Raw genomic sequence first — 19,057 nt, 5'->3', positions numbered from 1 at the left:
GTTCTGTGCCTGGCTTATTTAACTTAGCATAACATCCTTGAGGTTCTTCCCTATTATCACAAATGACAGAATGTCCTAATTTGTATAAGGCTAGATATTATTCCAATGTGTATATATACCACATTTTTTTATTCATTTGTTGATGAACACTTAGATTGCTTCCATATCTTGGCTATTATGAATCATGATGAAATGAACATGGAAATGCAGATATCTTTTTGACATACTAATTTCAATTTTTTATATATATCCCCAGAAGTAGTTTTGACAAAGGTGCCAAGAACACACCATGGGGGAAGGACAGTGTCTTCAATAAAAGGTGTTGGAAAAACTAGATAACCATATGTAGAACGAAACTGGACCTTTATCTCACATCATCTACAAAAATATTAACTCAAAATAGGTTGAATACTTAAATGTAAAACCTGGAACTGTGGTACTACTGAAATATAGAGAAAAAGCTTCAGGACAATGATTTCTCATAAAGGACCCCAAAAGCACAGGCAACAAAAGCAAAAATAGAGAAATGAAATTGCAGCAAACTAAAAAGCTTCTGCACAGCAAAAATCAAAAACAACAACAAAAACATAATGAAAAGATAACCCACAATTGGGAGAAAATATTTGCAGACCATACATCTGATAAGGGGTAACATCCAAAATATGTAAGAAACTCAAATGGCTCAATAGCAAGAAAACAAATAACTCGATTTAAAAAATGGGCAAAGCACCTGAACAGGCATTTCTCAAAAGATGACATACAAATGACCCATAGGTTCCTGAAAAAACAGTCAACATCCCTAATCATCAGGGAAATGCAAATTAAAATCACAATGATCTATCACTGCACATCTGTTAGAATGGCTATTAGACAAAAGACAAAAGATAACAAGTATCCTAAGGGCGCAGAGAAAAGGGAACCTGGGTATACTGTTATTGGGAATGTAAATTATAATAGTACAGCTATTTTAGAATACAGTATGGAGGATCTCAAAAAAACTCAGAATTACCATACGATCCAGCAATCCCATAGCATTTCTATGTCATCAACTCATTAAATTTACCCATTCAGTTATTCATGTCCCAAACTAATTCATCCTTAATTTTTTCTTTCCCTCATGTCCCTATTCAGTGTACCAAACTATACTGATTCTGTTTTCAATTATATCCAGAAACTGACTACCTATATTTCCACTCCAGGCTATGCCACCATTGTTTCTCACCTGGACCGCTGTGACGCCCCCTCTCATGTGTTCCTTTTCCTCCCTTGCTCCCTAGCAGTTCATCCTTTACATAGCAGGCAGATCACACAAGTCCCATATTCCCTAGAGTGGCTTTCTGGCAAAAAGCCTGAAATCTGAATCGCTTACCCCAGCTATAAGGCTTCACATACTGCCTACTGTAGCTCCCGACTTCATCCATGAAAATGTCTCCCCGAAGTCTCCTCTGGCTCAGCATGTTTCAGCAGCCACACCCTTCTTTCTGTTCCTTAAGGATGCCAAGCTCATTCCCAGCTTGGGGTATTTGCACAAGCTGTTTCCTCCACCCAAGGTGCCCTTTACCCTAAACATCTCACGGTCAGTTCCTTCGTGTAATGTAAACTCCTGCTTAACTTCTTTTCTTAGAGATCTCTTTCCTGACCTCTCAACCTACTCTCTTTCTATTCTGCCAGCTGGTTTTAATGTTTTCTCCTGGTTCAACAACACTGACTCATGTGGGATATGTTCTTATTATTTGGTAACTTGATGTTTTCTTTGTTGAGGTGTAAGCTGCATGAGAACAGAGGCTTTGCCTTTCTCAGTTACCACTGTGTTCCCAGCACATAGAACCATGTCTAGAACATAATAGGTTCTCAGTATATAATTGCTAGATCTATGAATAAAAGTATTGTGCTTAACGTTGTCCATTCCCATCTTATTTTACTCTCCAACAAGTAAATAAAATATGCATTCTAGTCCCACTTTTGGAGATAAGGTAATGGAGTGTTCAACTGATTAAACCAACTGTTGAACTACGATTGTGTATTTCTCCTGCCTGTTTCAAACTTAGGGATGCCATCACTCATGATAAATGCGTAGGAGAAAGAACTTCAAAAAGCATGTTGCTGATCTTTGTGTATGAGTCTATTTATATCTTAAATACTTTCAATTAAAGTTCTGAAAATTCCTAGAAAGCATGCTTTGTTATTCCATTTAAATGGTTAGCCTGGTTAGACCCCTGAGACTGGTGGGAATGGGGAAGAGTTCTAGAAGAGAATGAGTTTCTGTTCAATGTGTTTCAGTCTGTGAGTCCAGGAGTGCTTCTTTCTTTAGTGTAGAAGAACATCATTTCTTATGTAGTATTGTTGGGAATTATCAGTTTCAACTAGAATTATTGCAGCTGTCAGAATAAGAAGCCAAAAGACCTGTCTCGGATTTAAAATATGTTCCCATCTGTGCTAAATCTCACAGATACAATGTTTATGTTTATACAGAACAAACAAAAATAAACAAAAAACTCTTGGAGTATAAATTAAGAGTGTAGACAAATCCTAAAAACTGCCTAAGGCACTTAAGAATTCAGGAAAACCGCTTTTTCAGAGAAGGCAAGCCTGTAGTTTTCTGGCTTCCACAGCAACTGCCTCTTTCCCAGTGCCTTAAAGGGAAAGTACTTTGTGAAAATTGCAAATCCTTGCCATTGTTCTGGCTATTAACTTTTAAAAAGTTGATTGGTAGGGAGATGGTTGTATTAGCATTGTTGAAATATGAAGAAACTGAGGCACTTCTTTCTCTTAGGACAAGACAGCAAATTAGTTTTGGAGCTCTGTTGCCTGGAGGCAATGTAGAGGGCTTAAGATTTGTGGTTTCTAGGCTACTGTGTTTTAAAGGAGACAATTATATATCCTAATTTCCAAATACCTGAGCCCATGCGCTGTGCAGAAAATGTAGCCAGTTTTAAGAAACAGCTTATTTTCTACCTCTAAGCCCATGAAGAATACATTTATCCCTGACAAAATAGCATTGTCCCCAGGTGGTGGTAAATCGTCAAGTCTGTTTAGAATCAGGGTCAGCTTCTCACATGAGCCTTTCCCCCATGTAGCCTTCCTGAATCTGATTAACATCGTGTCAGGGAGTTGTCTGATGTCTGACCTTGAGCAGCATACTTCCCTCTCCCCACCTCCTTTTTTTGGGAATCATTCATTTTGTACAGCCTCGGGCCCTGAGATTCCTCCCCAGCAGGCTGGAGTGCACTCACACATTCCCTTTATTGGTATCCGAAGGGTTTCAGACCCAGTGACCTGTCATCTGTCTTCTCACCTGCTTACATGCTGATTCACTGATGAGCTGGCATCACAGGCCCCGCCTCCCTCTGAATGGTCTGTGAGGTTGCAACTGCTTCTGGAGAGGGGATGCCGAGCCGAACCAGAGCTGGGATACTACAAGTGTGAACCGGCAGCCTATCTGTTGCCACAGAAGAACTTGGTCACCACACTGAGAAGCCGTGTTTTCTCACCTCCCTGTTACTGTTGTAGCTGTATCTGGCTTCTCTAGCATTTTAAAGGAATTTCTGATTGAGGCGCTAACAGCTAATTCCACAGGAGTTGTAAGGCAGCCTGTGCATAAACTGAGACAGAAGTTTCTCCTCAGAGACTGTCTTTTTTTTATTATTATTATTGGCAAAGACTTCTGGCTCTCCTCAGAGGAATACCTTGTTGCTTAAGATGAGTGGCTGTAGAAAGCGGTGTAAACGGGAAATATTGAAATGTGCCCAGTACCTTCTCAGACTATTAACAGGTTCTCTTCATACAGGTAATGACTTTTTTTTTTTTTAATAGAGGCTAGTAGAGCATGGTAATGAAGTTGAAATGGAATAGGAAAGACTCACTATTTCTTTGTTGTGATTATTTTTAATGTTGTCAATAAAATGCAACTGTATTTGCTGAGATTTATGTTTCTAAAAATGTGTGCAGTGCAGCTCTTTTAGGGGTAAAACTGAATTCTGTGGATGTATTTTTTTATGTCTTCAAGACAGTGTTGTTGGTAAATTTCAGGAAACAGTATCTGCAGAGTAGAAAGATTTTTTTTTTTTTAAATACATGATCGTGCAAGGGGTTTTTCTCTTCTTTCCTGCTTGCTGCAGTTTACTGGAAAAGCACACAGATTTTCTTCCTGCAGATATTTAGAAATTCTCTAGAACTCTTTGATTATTATAATCCACAGATTATTTCCAGTGTGTTTGATCATAGGGCTTGGCCGTGAAAGAGCTAAGGATATTTCTTTTGGATCTCTGAGTTCCTTGCAAATTGTGAGCAAGATATGAAAACAGCTGTAGAGTAAAATGTCCATGTGAGGTTTGATATTTGTTTCATTGCAGTGGATTTCAATGTTTAAAAATTTGCACGATTGAAATAGAAACTCTATTTAAATCTTAAGTGTTGATAGCAAGAAAGTATTTTTAAAATGTTCCAAAATTATGAGGCTAAACCAACAGTTTTGTTGCCCATGAAATTCCTAGGCAATGCCGTCATTAAGTTAGTGACAGGTGGGACCAAAATTACTTGACACTGATAATATATATATTTTTAACGGACCATCAAACTTCTGAGAGACAAATCTTGGTTAATAGAACACCATACTTTGATTCTGGTCGTAAAGAACTGTTGTGAGCTTTATTTTTCAAATACTGACCTGTATTTGTCTTCTTTAAATGAAGAGAAAAAAAAGAGTAAAGAAACTCACACACTGTAAATAAGTAAGGATGATATCAGGATGATGTGCCATTTATGATATCATGTCACATTTGACAATGAGCAAGAGGTGATGTGCTGATATAAAGCTGAGAGATGAATTTGAGCAACATTTTACCTAAGAAAGTAAAGTCTTCACGATAATTAACAAAACTGCATATGCAATTATGTTAGTGTAATAAGGGAAAACCATTTTAAGAGAATAACTGACAATCAAATGATTTTAGAGAGCCTCATTAAATATTAATAGATATTAAGAGGATTTTTAATATCCTAATGTTAATTTCCTGTTAATATCCGCATTTTAATCTTTAGGTAATGTGAATTGTGGTGACTTTGGATATTCTTTAAGGAATAATCGTTGAGAGTCTGTATCTGACTTTTGCCAGCTCGGAGCTCTGTGGTGGTTCTCATGCGGTCTTCACCTTTAGATTACAAATGTTTAGTCCCATCACTATGACTTTGACGTTACCAGCATATTCGCTTTCAACATTCAAGTAAGGATGATGTACCATTTATGGTATCATGGCACATTTGAAAATGAGCAAGAGGTGATCTTTCACCTTGCCATGAAACTAGAGAAATATTTTATAAAAGAAAGCTTTCCATGAGGTTTCCATGGTTGTCTGTCCTTTCCTCTCTGATAGGGCAATCCTAAGGTTTTATCTGTTTCTAACTGGATTTAGGTGCAGTTTTCTGCCTGTCTAGCTCATTCTGTTTGTTGAATAGTTTTCTTAAACTTTTGATTTCAAAGAATTTTACGAAAATGGTAAGTGGTTGTGAAGCTGTAAACCATAGGTATTAAATCCAAATTACTGTGGTTGGTACTTTATCACTGGATGGTACTTTAATATATGGAAATTATGGAAAGCTAGTATAGCAGCAATATTTTAAGCTTTATTCAATGCATATTTAGAAATCACTCTAAGTGGGATTGCTTTCTTTTTGAACCACAGGAGAAACAAAAAGAAGCACAGCATCTTTGAACTTTGAGAACAAGGACCGACAGATTATCATAAAGTAGTAACATAGATTTATGACCTGAGAAATGTGATTACAGCAACCTGTTTCTTGTAAAAATTCTTTTCGGCTCAGTCTCTAATACTAAATTTTGTGATATCCAGCCAGAATCTTTACAACTCCTCAAAATGCTACTTGGAAAAGTCAATTTATGCATTTGCTAGATGCTGTGGTAATATACACCATTGATATTGCAGAGTCTAATGTAAAATTCATTAGGACATTTTCAAGTCCTTTAGCTAAGTAATTAATGAAGAAGTAGGAAACAGAGTTGAACTAGCTTAAAAAATTTCCTTTAAAGTTGGATATGCAGGCAGCCGCTAATCGTATCCTGAGCAATCAGCATGTATCTTTGTAGTTATCAAAAATTTAAAACAGCACGAACATGTCTTGGGTGATTTTTTTCTTTTTACCAACAATCCCTTTATTTTTATTTTTTTGGTCAATCATGTTATCTGAGGAAATAGTGATTTTGTTTTACATTTGAAAACAGGTTAATTCTGAAATATATAATTTTATTTTTGACAGCTGCTTCTCATTTGATGCCAAAATGGGCCATTTATATAAACATAGAACATTGGAAGTGCAAAGAAACTTTTGTGGATACAAACTTTCCTTCAATTTGTCTTATTAGTGTTATCACAAGTTAGAGAAAAGCAGTTTCCTTTTGTGAGAGCTTTTCATGTAAGTTTTGGCAATGCCTAGGATTGCTTACAAATTAAAAATTTAATTTGATTTCTAAAATAATTTTTTTAAAGAGTACAGATTCAAAGGTAAATATTTGTCCAGCTAAAATAAGATACATCTATTTTCCCTGAAACTTCCTACATATTTTTTATCATGGCAAATCACTTCTCAAAGAGTGTATTTTACAAACATATGTAATGTCTGTATTAATCATAAAAACACAAGCATTTAAAAAATTTATTTGTTATGTATAGTAAATCACAGAAATCCATATGCAAATATTACAAGTTAATGACCTCAGTTCATTGTAGGATCAAGTATCCTGTTTTCTTCTCAGTTTGAGACCTGCCTCTTGATGTACCATATTACATTCAATTCTAGATGAGGCTCATGCTACCCAATATATTCTTGTACACCTAAATAAATGGAGATAGGTCTTAGGATTGCTCCAAGAATATGATGCTTCTATCAGTGGGCAATTTGTGTATCATAGGAACCCATACAACACCCTATCATATGAATGATTTGTGTATCGTAGGAACCCATACAACACCCTATCATATGAATGATTTGTGTATCATAGGAACCCATACAACACCCTATCATATGAATGCCGCCCCATTGAGAAGGATGAATGTTATTGCTGATATCATGTTTTTGAACTGTTTCTTCTTTATGTGCAAAATTTAGTATTGTCATGTTTTAGGGTACTTATTTGAAGGTTGTTTTGACATTTTTCAATATTCTGTACATTGTTTGCTTGAAAAGTCAAGACCTGAACACATTTTTCTATTAGCAAGAATTCCCCAAATATATGTGTGTGGTGGTTATTGCCTGGAGCTCTGTTTCAGGCTTCAGGCCTGAAAGTTATAGGCATGTCCAAGTTCAATTCTCCACCTAAGGGAAGCAAAAGCAATTTAAACCCCAAAATTCTGTGAAACACTGAATTGCTGTTTAACTACTGGGTTAAAGTATTTCAAATTTTGTGAAATTATTAAAAGCAGGAGGTAAGAATTCATCATTCCATCAAGTAGAGAGCTTTAGATCAAAGGATGAGAGAGAGAGATGGTGCACATTTGACATATGTTCCACAAGTTTTCACTGAGTGGTTTCCAGCCTTAAACTTGACATCATTGAAGTATTGTGGGACAAGTCACCACAGGCTAGACATATAAATACTTACTTTTTTTTTTTTTTGAGACGGAATTTTGCTCTATTGCCTAGGCTGGAGTGCAGTGGCGCGATCTCAGCTCACTGTAACCTCCGCCTACCAGGTTTTAAGCAATTCTGTCTGCCTCAACCTCCCGAGTAGCTGGGATTACAGGCGCTCACCACCAAGCCCTGCTAATTTTTGTATTTTTAGTAGAGACGAGGTTTTGCCATGTTGGCCAGGCTGGTCTTTAACTCCTGACCTCAGGTGATCCACCCACCTCGGCCTTCCGAAGTGCTAGCGTTATAGGCATGAGCCACCATGCCCGGCCTTAAATATTTTTTTATACTACATTTTTGAAGTCTGAAGAGAAGGTAAGAGGTGATCCTAAGCAAAATCAGAGACTTAAAGTTTTTTTCTGGCCATGTGCCCTTCCATTTTCTGTTCTCTTCTTCCCCCCTGGAGATGATAGAACAGAGAATTGTATTTCCAACCTCTCTCCCCTGGGGTTGTATTCTCTCATCCCCCAGCCAGCCACATTTACACATAGGGCAGACACATCTCACACAAAGGATGTGCCCCTAAAGACCTCACATAAATACACACGAGCAAAATTCAAGCTGAATCTTGGCAAAAAATAAATAAAATAAAATAAAATAAAATAAAATGACAGGATTTTCTATTTCCCAGTTCAAGTGGCCCTGGCATGTGGCAGTCAAATAGTTTATATTCTCTTGGCCTGCCTGCTCTGACATTATGCTATTCCTGATTTTTTTTTCAACTTTTCAATCAATTCTTTCCAATTTTGCTGATAAAACAAGATTATATTTCGTATAACATCATGTAAAATTTGCATTATTCAAATACATATAAAATACCACCATGTTACACTGTTTTCTTGTGCTATTTCTTCCATCGAAATCTATTCTCAAGCAAAAAGAAAGCAAAGAAAAATGATGTTTACACTTGACTGCCAATGAATTTATGGCACTGTTACTTTTCCCAACAGAGTTTACATTTTAAACTTTATCAGGATAATTATTTTGTCCTGTTTAAGTTTATAATCAGGATTAAAGGGACATTTGTGGAGAATTCATAGTCTTGCTTAATCTTCTTATAATCTGCCATTTCTGCCAAATCTGATTACAGGATCCCTGATTAAACAGACAAAACACTTATATATATAGGTAACTGGTTGCCGTCTTGAATTTCAGAAAGAAATTTGCATGTTAATGTTTTATTACATTGCAAATTATGTTCTTTTTCCTATAATTAGCATATTAGGTAAGCTTGCAGGGTTAAAGCCTCTTCTTTCCCAAAGAAGACTGTTTTTATCATTGTCATAACTTTAAAGTAGTAAGTGGTCTGATCTCATAGTCTTAGACGTGGTAAACTCTTAAAACTCACTTGTTTACTGATTGGCTAAACTAATCAATATGTTGCACATGGTTTAAAGGGAAGAGCTCATATTCGTAGAAAGAGCTGCATTTGGCCCTGTGCGGTGGCTCACACCTGTAATTCCAGCACTATGGGAGGCCGAGGCAGTTGGATCACCAGGTCAGGAGTTTCAAGCCAGCCTGACCAGTTTGGTGAAACCCCTTCTCTACTAAAGATATGAAAAAATAGCTGAGCATGGTGGCGGGTGCCTGTAGTACCAGCTACTCAAGAGGCTGAAGCAGGAGAATCGCTGGAATCCTGGAGGCAGAGGTTGCAGTGAGCCAAGATCATGCCATTGCACTCCAGCCTGGGCAACAGGGTGAAACTCTGTCTCAAGAAAAAAAAGAAAAGAAAAGAAAAGCTGCATTTGCCCCTCTTGCTAAAGGTAATCAGAGCTTTCTTACCAGAAATTTCAGCACTTCCAAATCAGTGCATCGTTTAAGTACTTAAAGAAATGTTTAAGTTTCACGATACAAGACAAAGACTAGAGGATATTATACATTGATTATGATCTGTATTAGTTCTGTTTCTGACAGGAACGAGATCTTACACTCCAGAAAAGAATGTGATAAAGTGACTCTGTATTGGAGCAATAAGGAGTCATGTGTATTCTCCAGCTGGTAACAGTGAACTATTGAAGAGGCAAGAGATAGGAACCACTTCCAGAGCCTGGAGAGGAAAACTGTGTCCAGAAAGCTTCCAGAGTGGCGGCCTTGAGTACAGGAATATAGCCTACCCACAGAGGCCTGATAGGAAGAAAGCTCAGGGAAGAAAAAAATGCTGGTCTCATTTTTCTCCTACTTTCAGAGTTTCTGCTACTGCTTCCATTGTCTGACCCCATCCTAGAAACCTGCAGGAAAGCTACTCTAAGCAGGAGAAATACGTTCATAGCAGTATTGATTATTTTATATTCACTCACCACTGGTATAACCACTGACTGGGCTTTTTTATTTAAAATTTGTCACAGTGGTCAAGTTGCTTCCCCTCAAAAGATATTGAAGGTGGCATGAGCAAGCTAATCGTATCTCTGGGTCATGCAGAGGTTCCTATCATTCTACCACATCGTTCACTATCATTGTTTATCTTTTACTTTGACCGTAAAACTCCTCTCAAATATTTCTCTGTATATATTTTTTTACATTCCAGAAGTAAAGTAAACCTATACGTTCAAACAGATTGACTCTGTATTCCGAGAGAATGTCATTATGATCAGCTAAATTAAATGATATTTGAAACTAATGTGATGTTTGTTATTATGGGAAGATGTTATTACAACTCAGTGAGATGTTGCTGTGGTTTGTGTTTGTTAGGCACGTTGACGTCTGTGTTACTCTGTTTTGCATTGCTGTAAAGGAATACCAGAGGCTGGGTAATTTATAAAGACAAAAGATTTACTTGGCGTATGGTTCTGCAGGCTGTACAAGTATTGCACCAGTATCTGCCTGGCTTCTGGTGATGCCTCAGGAAGCTTACAATCATGGTGGAAAGTGAAAGTCGAGCAGATGTGTCACATGGCAAGAGAGGAAGCTAGATGAGGGGAGGTCCCAGATTCTTTTTAACAATCAGATCTGTCAGTAACTCATTACACTGGGGAAGGCACCAAGTCATTCATGAGGGATCTACCCCCATGATCCAAACACCTCCCACCAGGCACCATCTCCAACACTGGGCATCACATTTCAACATGTGATTTGGAGGGAACAGAACATCCAAACCATATCAACAGCTTTTCTTGGGCGAAGTTTATTTTCTCTCCAACACTGTTTTTCCAGTCTTGGGATATTTTTGTGGGCTTGGGAAGATAAGATCTGAGGAACTTCCCTTAACTGTGGAAGAAAAGTCCAACTGACCATGACAGAGGTCATCACTGAGGTTTGTGTGTGTGTGTGTGTGTGTGTGTGTGTGTATGTACAATATATACACACACACGTATGTACAATGTATATACACACACACATATACATATATATGCAATATAAACTAGTTTTGCCAACAAATCAGTTTTTAGCAAGTCCCTGCAAAATATGGCTCTGTGCCTAAGGTTATCTATTTCTCCTGCCTAATAGAGATATAGCAGTGGCATCAGGATGTCCCAAGATATTCTTTATTTGGGGCTAATGTTCACTTTATGTTTTTAGAGGAGGGCAAATAAAGCCCTGCAGTGAATCAACATATAATAATGGCTGAGGATGGCCAATGAATCATTGTTTTCCAACTTCAGGAAGAACAAATCTGAGAGTAGGACTGAATGAGTAGCCAGGGTGGGCATAGAAGGACTGTGCCAAGGTTTGGCATAAGGGAGCATTTCATCGTTGTATGTATCATCATAAAAAGCATTTCGTCACTTGACACCCTTCTTTACTTGTCTCATATCCGGACTATTAGGCTTTGTTTTGCTTCCTCTAATGTCTTTTCATCATAGTCTTAATCACAATAATATACATATATTACATTATAACTGAAAAAAGTTTGTATTCTGAAAATGTGTTCCAGGAGAACTGTTCTCTCTGCTCAACACCCAGTCATTCTTCTGAGAGGCAACAGCACAGCATAGAGTTGTGTCAGAATTCCAGCTTCATTCCTAACCCCACAATTGGGAAGACCAGTTAGATGACCCCTCTAAGCTGGGTCATCGCATCTGCAAAATGGGGATCTTTGTATAATTATTTCTGTTGCTGGCACACATTTAAGACATTTGTCACTATTACTGATCTGGTATCTATAGGATGTTCTGTTAGTTTTATTCAAATTAAATTTTCACTAAAGATAATTGAAATACCTAATCATTATATGCTTCCTGGTAATTAGGAGTAAATAGAAACCAACCTATATAAATGACTGCAATTTTTAAACTCACTTGCCTTTAATTTTATTAGTTTTCAACAACTATAATAGCCATTTATTCATTCAACCAACATTTATTAAGTGATTGTTAAGAGCTGAATCTCGTGGTTCTGCTGAGCTATTTCTTCATGATTCCCAATTGCCCTGTGTCAACTTGCCAGTACAGCAAATAAATATGAAGCAGTTAACTCAACCGACCAACATATGCTAAGATTTCAAAAGCAGAGGAAACCTATCTCTTGCTATTTCAGTCAAGGACAGTTTTAGGCAAGGACAATGGGCAAGGTAGGTGAAGCAACGAGACTGTAAAATATGTTCCTCTGAAAAAATTAGAAAGAGGCTTATGAGAGGGGAGCCAAGCAGGAAGGGCGAGGAAGCAGCTGGGGAGAGAGAGGATTAGTGGGATTATTTGTAGGAACAGGGAGTTTTGCTAAAAAGCTAAATTGTCCACACAATCCAGATTGCTGCAGAAACTACCGGCCAAGCCCAACAGAGGGTCCTGTTGTCTGTCTGGAGCAATATTTCCATGGCTTTTTGAGTGGTCAGGTAGGAAATGTTGCATTTTATCAATTAAACACCTGTTCAGATCCTATTTTCTTTCCTTGGAACCCTGCTTCATTCTGTGATGTATATTGATTTATTTTCTTTTTGAGCTCTGATAGTACAAGTTGTCTGTCCCATATTGTTCAGCATTTAATTACTAGTCAACCCTGTATATTGAACAGATTCAGGTGTTCAAGTTGTATCTCAGGTAGATCAGGATCTTCTAAATGACAGAAAACCTGGTTCAGTATCTCATCATTGAAATGCTTGGACCAGCAGTGTTTTGGTTTTTGGACGCTTCTGGATTTTGGAATATTTGCAGAATATATACTGGTTCAGCATTCCTAATCTGAAAATTTGAAATCCAAAGTGCTCCACTGAGCATTTCCTTTGAGTGTCCATTGAGCATTCAGAAAGGTTCAGATTTTGGAGCAGTTTGGATTTCATATTTTTGAATTAGGGATACTCAACCAGTAATACTTAATTATCCAGCTGAACCCAAACACAGTGTTTACTGCACAGTAGTTGCTTTAAAATATAGATTATTTCCTTATGGTGTTGTGAGAGGATATCCTAAATAAATATGTGTCTTTGCCCATATAATTTAATGTGTTCATTTCTACATCACATTATTAGACTTAAGCTATACTATTGAGTATCTCACAGGGAACCTAGCCCGAAGTACCAAACCTAGGGTGTGCTGGGGCTAAGGTATAAAACCAGATTTGTTAGAATCTGAACTACATCTTTGTTTGAATCTGAACTATATCTTTGTTTGACTACATAGTTTTCCCCTGTCAAATTCAAATTCACCCTTAAGAGCTGTGTGATTACTTTAATTCTCAGCTCAAATATCACCTAGTGAGACATCTCCTGACCATCCAATCCAAAAGAACCCCTCCCATACATATTTTCATATTATCATTGTCTTGAAATTTCTTTTACAGAGAGGGTCACCAAAACTGGGACATTTTTGAGAGTAAAAAGAGGCAATCTTAATAATCACAGCAGGAAAACAGGCATAAATCCAAACTGTCCCAGACAAGCTGGGAGGCATGGTAGTCTTTTCCATAAAAATTATCACTACCTAAAATAACACAGAATATTTACAAATGTCTGTAAAGGTGGAATATACACTTTTTAAAATAATTATGGGTTTTTTGCTGTTTATTGTAATCCGGTGCCTAGACCATACTGGTGCACAGTCAATGTTCATTACATAGTCGTTGGAAGTACTACAAAGTTGAACACCAGTGCTTTTAAGGGGACAAAGCTACACCATCTCCTGCCTGTTTCTTTGCATATCTTTTCCACAGTTGGTAGAATTGTGACTTCCTAATCACTTCTGATCTTGGCTACTTCAGCTGCTCATTCTAATCTCTGTTATGATTCTGCTGTTCTATCTCTACCTGGTACTTCTTCCAATTATAAAAGTAGTTATAGATAATTGAGATTATTATAAATAATTGAAAGTGTGAATTCTCTCTAACTGTACTCAGAGGAGGTGTAACTAAATGGGGTAGGTCCTGTATATTTGCTCATTTATTTAAAAAGTCATGTATCTTATGGTTGATTTATGTATAAATGTCAATGTATTTGCATTTCCTCATTTTTCTACAGGGAACATAGTATATGTATAATGGTTGAATTTTAATGTTTTTTAAATTAAAAAATACATAGTTATATCTCTATACAATAAACTAATAAATTAATATTAGAAATGTAGAGGTTCCTCCCATCTTCAACTATGGTAAAATTACTGGAAACAAAAAGATACAGCCTTGGCTGTACTATCATTTTAGAGATTTTACACGCGCACACAAACATATTACCGTGCTTTGAGTAAAGTATTACCGGGCTTTAAGTTGATCTGTTCTCTAGATGCAGTTTTCTTCTCCTGGAGAAAGTAGTAAATTTTCTGGGCTCAATATCATTACCTCTACAATGGGAAGATTTTTATTTTGCAAGGTCACCAGATTAGGATAAGTGACTCAATGCCTGCCAAATCAGTCACGTTCCTGTTCTATAATATGTTAAGATACATAGAGCCTGTTTTATGATAAGAGATACAAAAAGAATTTCGTAATCATCTTGTAATTCCCTGAGCCAAACAAAAGTCAAAAGGCTTTAAAGAGCTAGGAAGCCAGTTCTATAAAAAGCTTTTAGAACTTTAAAGATCAGTTATATGCTGTGTCTACTGAATTCCCCCAAGGGAAATTATATAGCCAAGGGCTGGGCATGTTCCCAAATCCATGCAAATGTTCCCTCCAATGATGCCCTCCTAGCCTGTCTTCAAGTTAAAGCACAAACCCTGAACTTGGAAGGCTGAGAAGCTCTTTTGCACTCAAAGTGGTACAAGTCCTGAAAACAACGGCAACAATATAGACAACATTATGTTTATCATGTCACTCATGTAAAGATTTTTTTTTGCGTCAGAATGTATTCTTGGATCATAGACATGTTACATCTCAATGGATCTTAAAAATCATTTGGTCAGACTGGGTGCAGTGGCTCACGCCTGTAATCCCAGCACTTTGGGAGGCTGAGGCAGGCAGATCACGAGGTCAGGAGATCGAGACCATCCTGGCTAACACGGTGAAACCCCGTCTCTACTGAAAATACAAAAAAATTATCCAGGCATGGTGGCGGGCACCTGTAGTCCCAGCTACTCTGGAGGCTGAGGCAGGAGAATGGCGTGAACTCGGGAGGTGGAGCTTGCAGTGAGCCGAGATCACACCACTGCACTCCAGCCTGGGCGACAGAGCAAGACTCCATCTCAAAACAAAAACCAAAACAAAACAAACAAACAAACAACAACAAAAAAATCATTTGGCCTGCTTTCTTTATTTTCAGAAGAGACAATTGAACCTGAGTTATTCAAGTGATGTTACCAAGATTATAACAGCTAATTGGTTCATGTACTGATTATTACTCTCCCATTCCACAAGCACATTATTCTCACAACCTTACATTGTGAAAAGTGCCTCAGGTGGTGGCTTGGTGGGGTAGAAACACTTACACTTGGCAGACAAAATGATCTGAACTTTTATCTTAGCACCATCACATCTTAGCAGGTGACCTTGGACAAGTTCATATTCCCCCCATGATACCAGTTTCCTCATCGGAAAAAATAAAGCAATCCCAATTCAAGGTGCCACTGAGTACTTTTACAAGCCAGCATTTGTAAGGACAGTGACTGGAATCAGTACTCATTCAAATAGCACTAAGTCCTATTTCGGATACTTATATATCAGTGTAGTGTATTATTTTAAATTCCTTAGAAAATGTTAAAATGTGTTCACTTTCTATTGATTTTAAAATGTTCCAAATTAGGTAAAACATATGACTCAAAGACCTCCTTCATAAATGATAATATTATAAATTAATATACTTAAAGGGTTTTACTTAATTATGCTTTAATACTCTCCTGCCAAAAGATATTTTCCTACCCAAAAATGTCAGATGACTTGTATATTGCACAAATATGTGCAATATATATTCTTGCTAACACTTTTTGAGTCTAAACTCCTTAATTTTCAAAAAATTTGTAATTAAGTTTTTTTTCCCACCAAAAATAAGATTAACTATTAATCTTGGCTTTCTCGTGAGATATGAAGTATAGTAAAAAATGGTTTACACTACAATAACATGTATACATTAGTTACTTCAGAAGCCAATATTAACAGCTACTCATTCTTTAAATTATTTATGAAATATTATAAAAGCATGAGAGATTTGCATAGATGTTAAAGTCCTATTTTAAGGAAAGACGAACACATTTAATACATTTTATTATTTTATGTTTTAAGTCTTCAAGTATTACCAGTGAAATAAGATGGAGAGAATAATTTTATGATGAAATATGAATTTAAAACTTTCAGTTGGTATATAAATTTGAGCAGTGCACAAAGACTGCACTCTCAGAGTTTAGAATAAGAAAAGTAGTCATGGGAAGTGTGAAATCTGTCCATTCCAGCTTCTAAAACACACAAGAATTCAGGAACATGCTGCTTCCTTTTATTTCATTTAATATGGTAGCAATATTTTTATTTTAAAGTAAGCATTTTCTGTGTGCTTTCGAGATTTTTTTTTTAATTTTTATTTTAGGTTTGGAGGTACATGTGGTGTATAAGTAAACTTGTGTCACTAGGGTTTGTTTTACAGAATTTCATTAGCCAGGTAGTAAGCCTAGTACCCAATAGTTATATTTTCTGCTCCTCTCCCTCCTCCAACCCTCCTCCCTCAAATAGTCCCCAGTATCAGTTGTTCCCTTCTTTGTGTTCATGAATTCTCATCATTTAGCTCCCATTTATAAGTGAGAACATGTGGTATTTGGTTTTCTGTTCCTGCTTTAGTTTGCTAAGGATAATGACCTCCAGCTTCATCCATGTTCCCACAAAAGACATGATCTTGTTTAAGCATTTTTTTTTTCTAACTGGCAAGACAGTACACTATAGATCCTGACGTCTGTAGAACAATAAGTCTGTGCTTCAAATCTGGCTTCACTACCCCATCTGTACTAAAAATACAAAAAATTAGCCGGGCGTGGTGGCCAGCGCCTGTAGTCCTAGCTATTCGGGAGGCTGAGGCCGGAGAAGGGCGTGAACCCGGGAGGTGGAGTTGCAGTGAGCCGAGATCGCGCCACTGCACTCCAGCCTGGGCGGCAGAGCAAAACTCTGTCTCAAAATAAAATAAAATAAAATAAAACAAATAAATAATAAATAAATAAATAAAAATAAAAGTAAAAAAAAATCTGGCTTCACCAATCACTAGTCTATGATCTTGGGCAAGTTACTTATCTGAGGTTCAGTGACCTTATGAATAAATTGGAGATAATGATAGTCCGACCTTCATGAGGTTTTTGTTAATAAAGGCAAATGACATGAAGACTTAAAATAGAGCCCGATACAATGTGTAATTGTTCAGTCACAAGTGTTTTTATTGTAATAATCTTCGTAATTTCAGCAAAGGTCTGTTGTGTCTTTCATATGTGCGGCACATTCAGAAGGTACGGTAAGGGCTTTTAAGATGCGTGAGGCAATAGCTGCGCCATAAAGGAGCTTAACATTTAGTGGAGAATCTAAAACATACAGGCATGCCTCATTGTATTGTGCTTTGCTTTATTGCACTTCTCAAATACTGCATTTTTTACAAATTGTAGTTTCATGGCAACCCTGTGTTTTGCAACACTATCAGCGCCATTTTTCCAAAAACACATGTTCATTTCATGTTTCTGAGTCACATTATGATCATTGTAATATTTCATAGTTTTTCATTATCATTATATCTTTTATGACGATCTGCGATTAGTGATCTTTGAGGTTACTATTGTAACTGTTTTGGAGTGCCAGCAGCCATACCTACATAGGACAGGGAACATAATAAATGTTGTGTGTGTTCTCACTGCTGCACTGACCAGCTATTCCCTGTGTCTTTTCTTCTCCTTGGGCCTCCCTATTTCCTGAGACACAACAGCATTGCAACTAGTTCAATTAATAACTTTTTAATGGCCTCTAAGTGTTCAAGGGAAAGGAAGAGTCGCACGTCTCTCACTTTTAAATCAAAAGCTAGAAATAATCAAGCTTGGTGAGGAGGGCATGTCGAAAGCCAATATAGCTGAAATCTCATGTCAAACTGTTAGTTAAGTTGTCACTGCAAAGGAAAATTTCTAGAAGGAAATTAATATTGCTACTCTAGTGAAGACATGAATAATAAGAAAGTGAAACAGCTTTATTGCTGATATAAAGAAAGTTTTAGTGGTCTGGGTAAAAGATCAAACCTGCCTCAACACCCTCTTAAGCCAAAGCCTAATCCAGAGGAAGTCTCTGATATAGTTTGGATATGTGTCCCTGCCCAAATCTCATGTCGAATTACAATCCCCAGTGTTAGAGGTGGGAGAAAATTGGATCATGGGGGTGGGTTTCTCATGAATGGTTTAGCACCATCCCCTTGGTACTGTTCTCACAATAGTGTGTGAGTTCTTGCAATATCTGGTCATTTGAAAGTGCGTGGCATTGGCTGGGCGTGGTGGCCCATGCTGGTAATCTCAGCACTTTGAAAGGCCAACGTGGATGTAATCACTTGAGGTCGGGAGTTCGAGACCAGCCTGGCCAACATGGTGAAACCCTCTCTCTACTAAAAATACAAAATTTAGTTGGGCATGATTGTGCATGCCTGTAATTCCAGACACTTAGGAAGCTGAGGTAGGTGAATCACTTGAACCCAGGAGGCAGAAGTTGCGGTGAGCCAAGATCGTACCACTACACTTCAGCCTGGGTGAAAGAGTGAGGCTCTGTCTCAAAAAAAAAAAAAAAAAAAAAAAAAAAAAAACTGTGTAGCATCCCCCTCCCTCACTCTCTCTTGCTCCTGCTTTTGCTGTGTCATGTGTCTGCTCCCACTTGGCCTTCTGCCATGAGTGGAAGCTTTCTGAGGCCTCCCCAGAAGCAGATGCTTCTATGCTCTCTGTACAGCCTGCAGAACCGTGAGCCAGTGAAACCTTTTTTCTTTGTAATTTATCCAGCCTCAGGTATTTCTTTACAGCAATGCAAGAATGGTCTAATGCAGGCTCTAACTCTCTTCAATTCTGTATATGGTGAGAGAGATCGGGAAGCTGCCGAAGAAAGTTTGAAGCTAGCAGAGGTTGGTTCATGA

General features: G+C 37.5%; 1 protein-coding gene across 6 annotated transcripts in view; it reads left to right on the top strand.

Moving 5' to 3' along the window:
* Nucleotides 1-19,057, top strand: part of KCNIP4 (potassium voltage-gated channel interacting protein 4) — a 1,214,918-nt gene that overhangs the window by 244,564 nt on the left and 951,297 nt on the right. For 2 of the 6 annotated variants that reach the window (XM_045393212.3, XM_045393211.2), the window contains exon 1: nt 3,354-3,787. The exons of the other annotated variants lie outside the window; for them this stretch is intronic. In XM_045393212.3, the coding sequence (XP_045249147.1) occupies nt 3,700-3,787 (88 nt within the window). In that variant the 5' untranslated portion in view covers nt 3,354-3,699. Of the gene's footprint in view, nt 1-3,353; nt 3,788-19,057 lie in introns of those variants that run through there. 6 annotated transcript variants of the gene reach the window in all.

The sequence above is a fragment of the Macaca fascicularis genome, chromosome 5, assembly GCF_037993035.2.
Source record: "Macaca fascicularis isolate 582-1 chromosome 5, T2T-MFA8v1.1".
NCBI lineage: Eukaryota > Metazoa > Chordata > Mammalia > Primates > Cercopithecidae > Macaca > Macaca fascicularis.
This window is presented reverse-complemented; position numbering and strand designations above follow the sequence as displayed.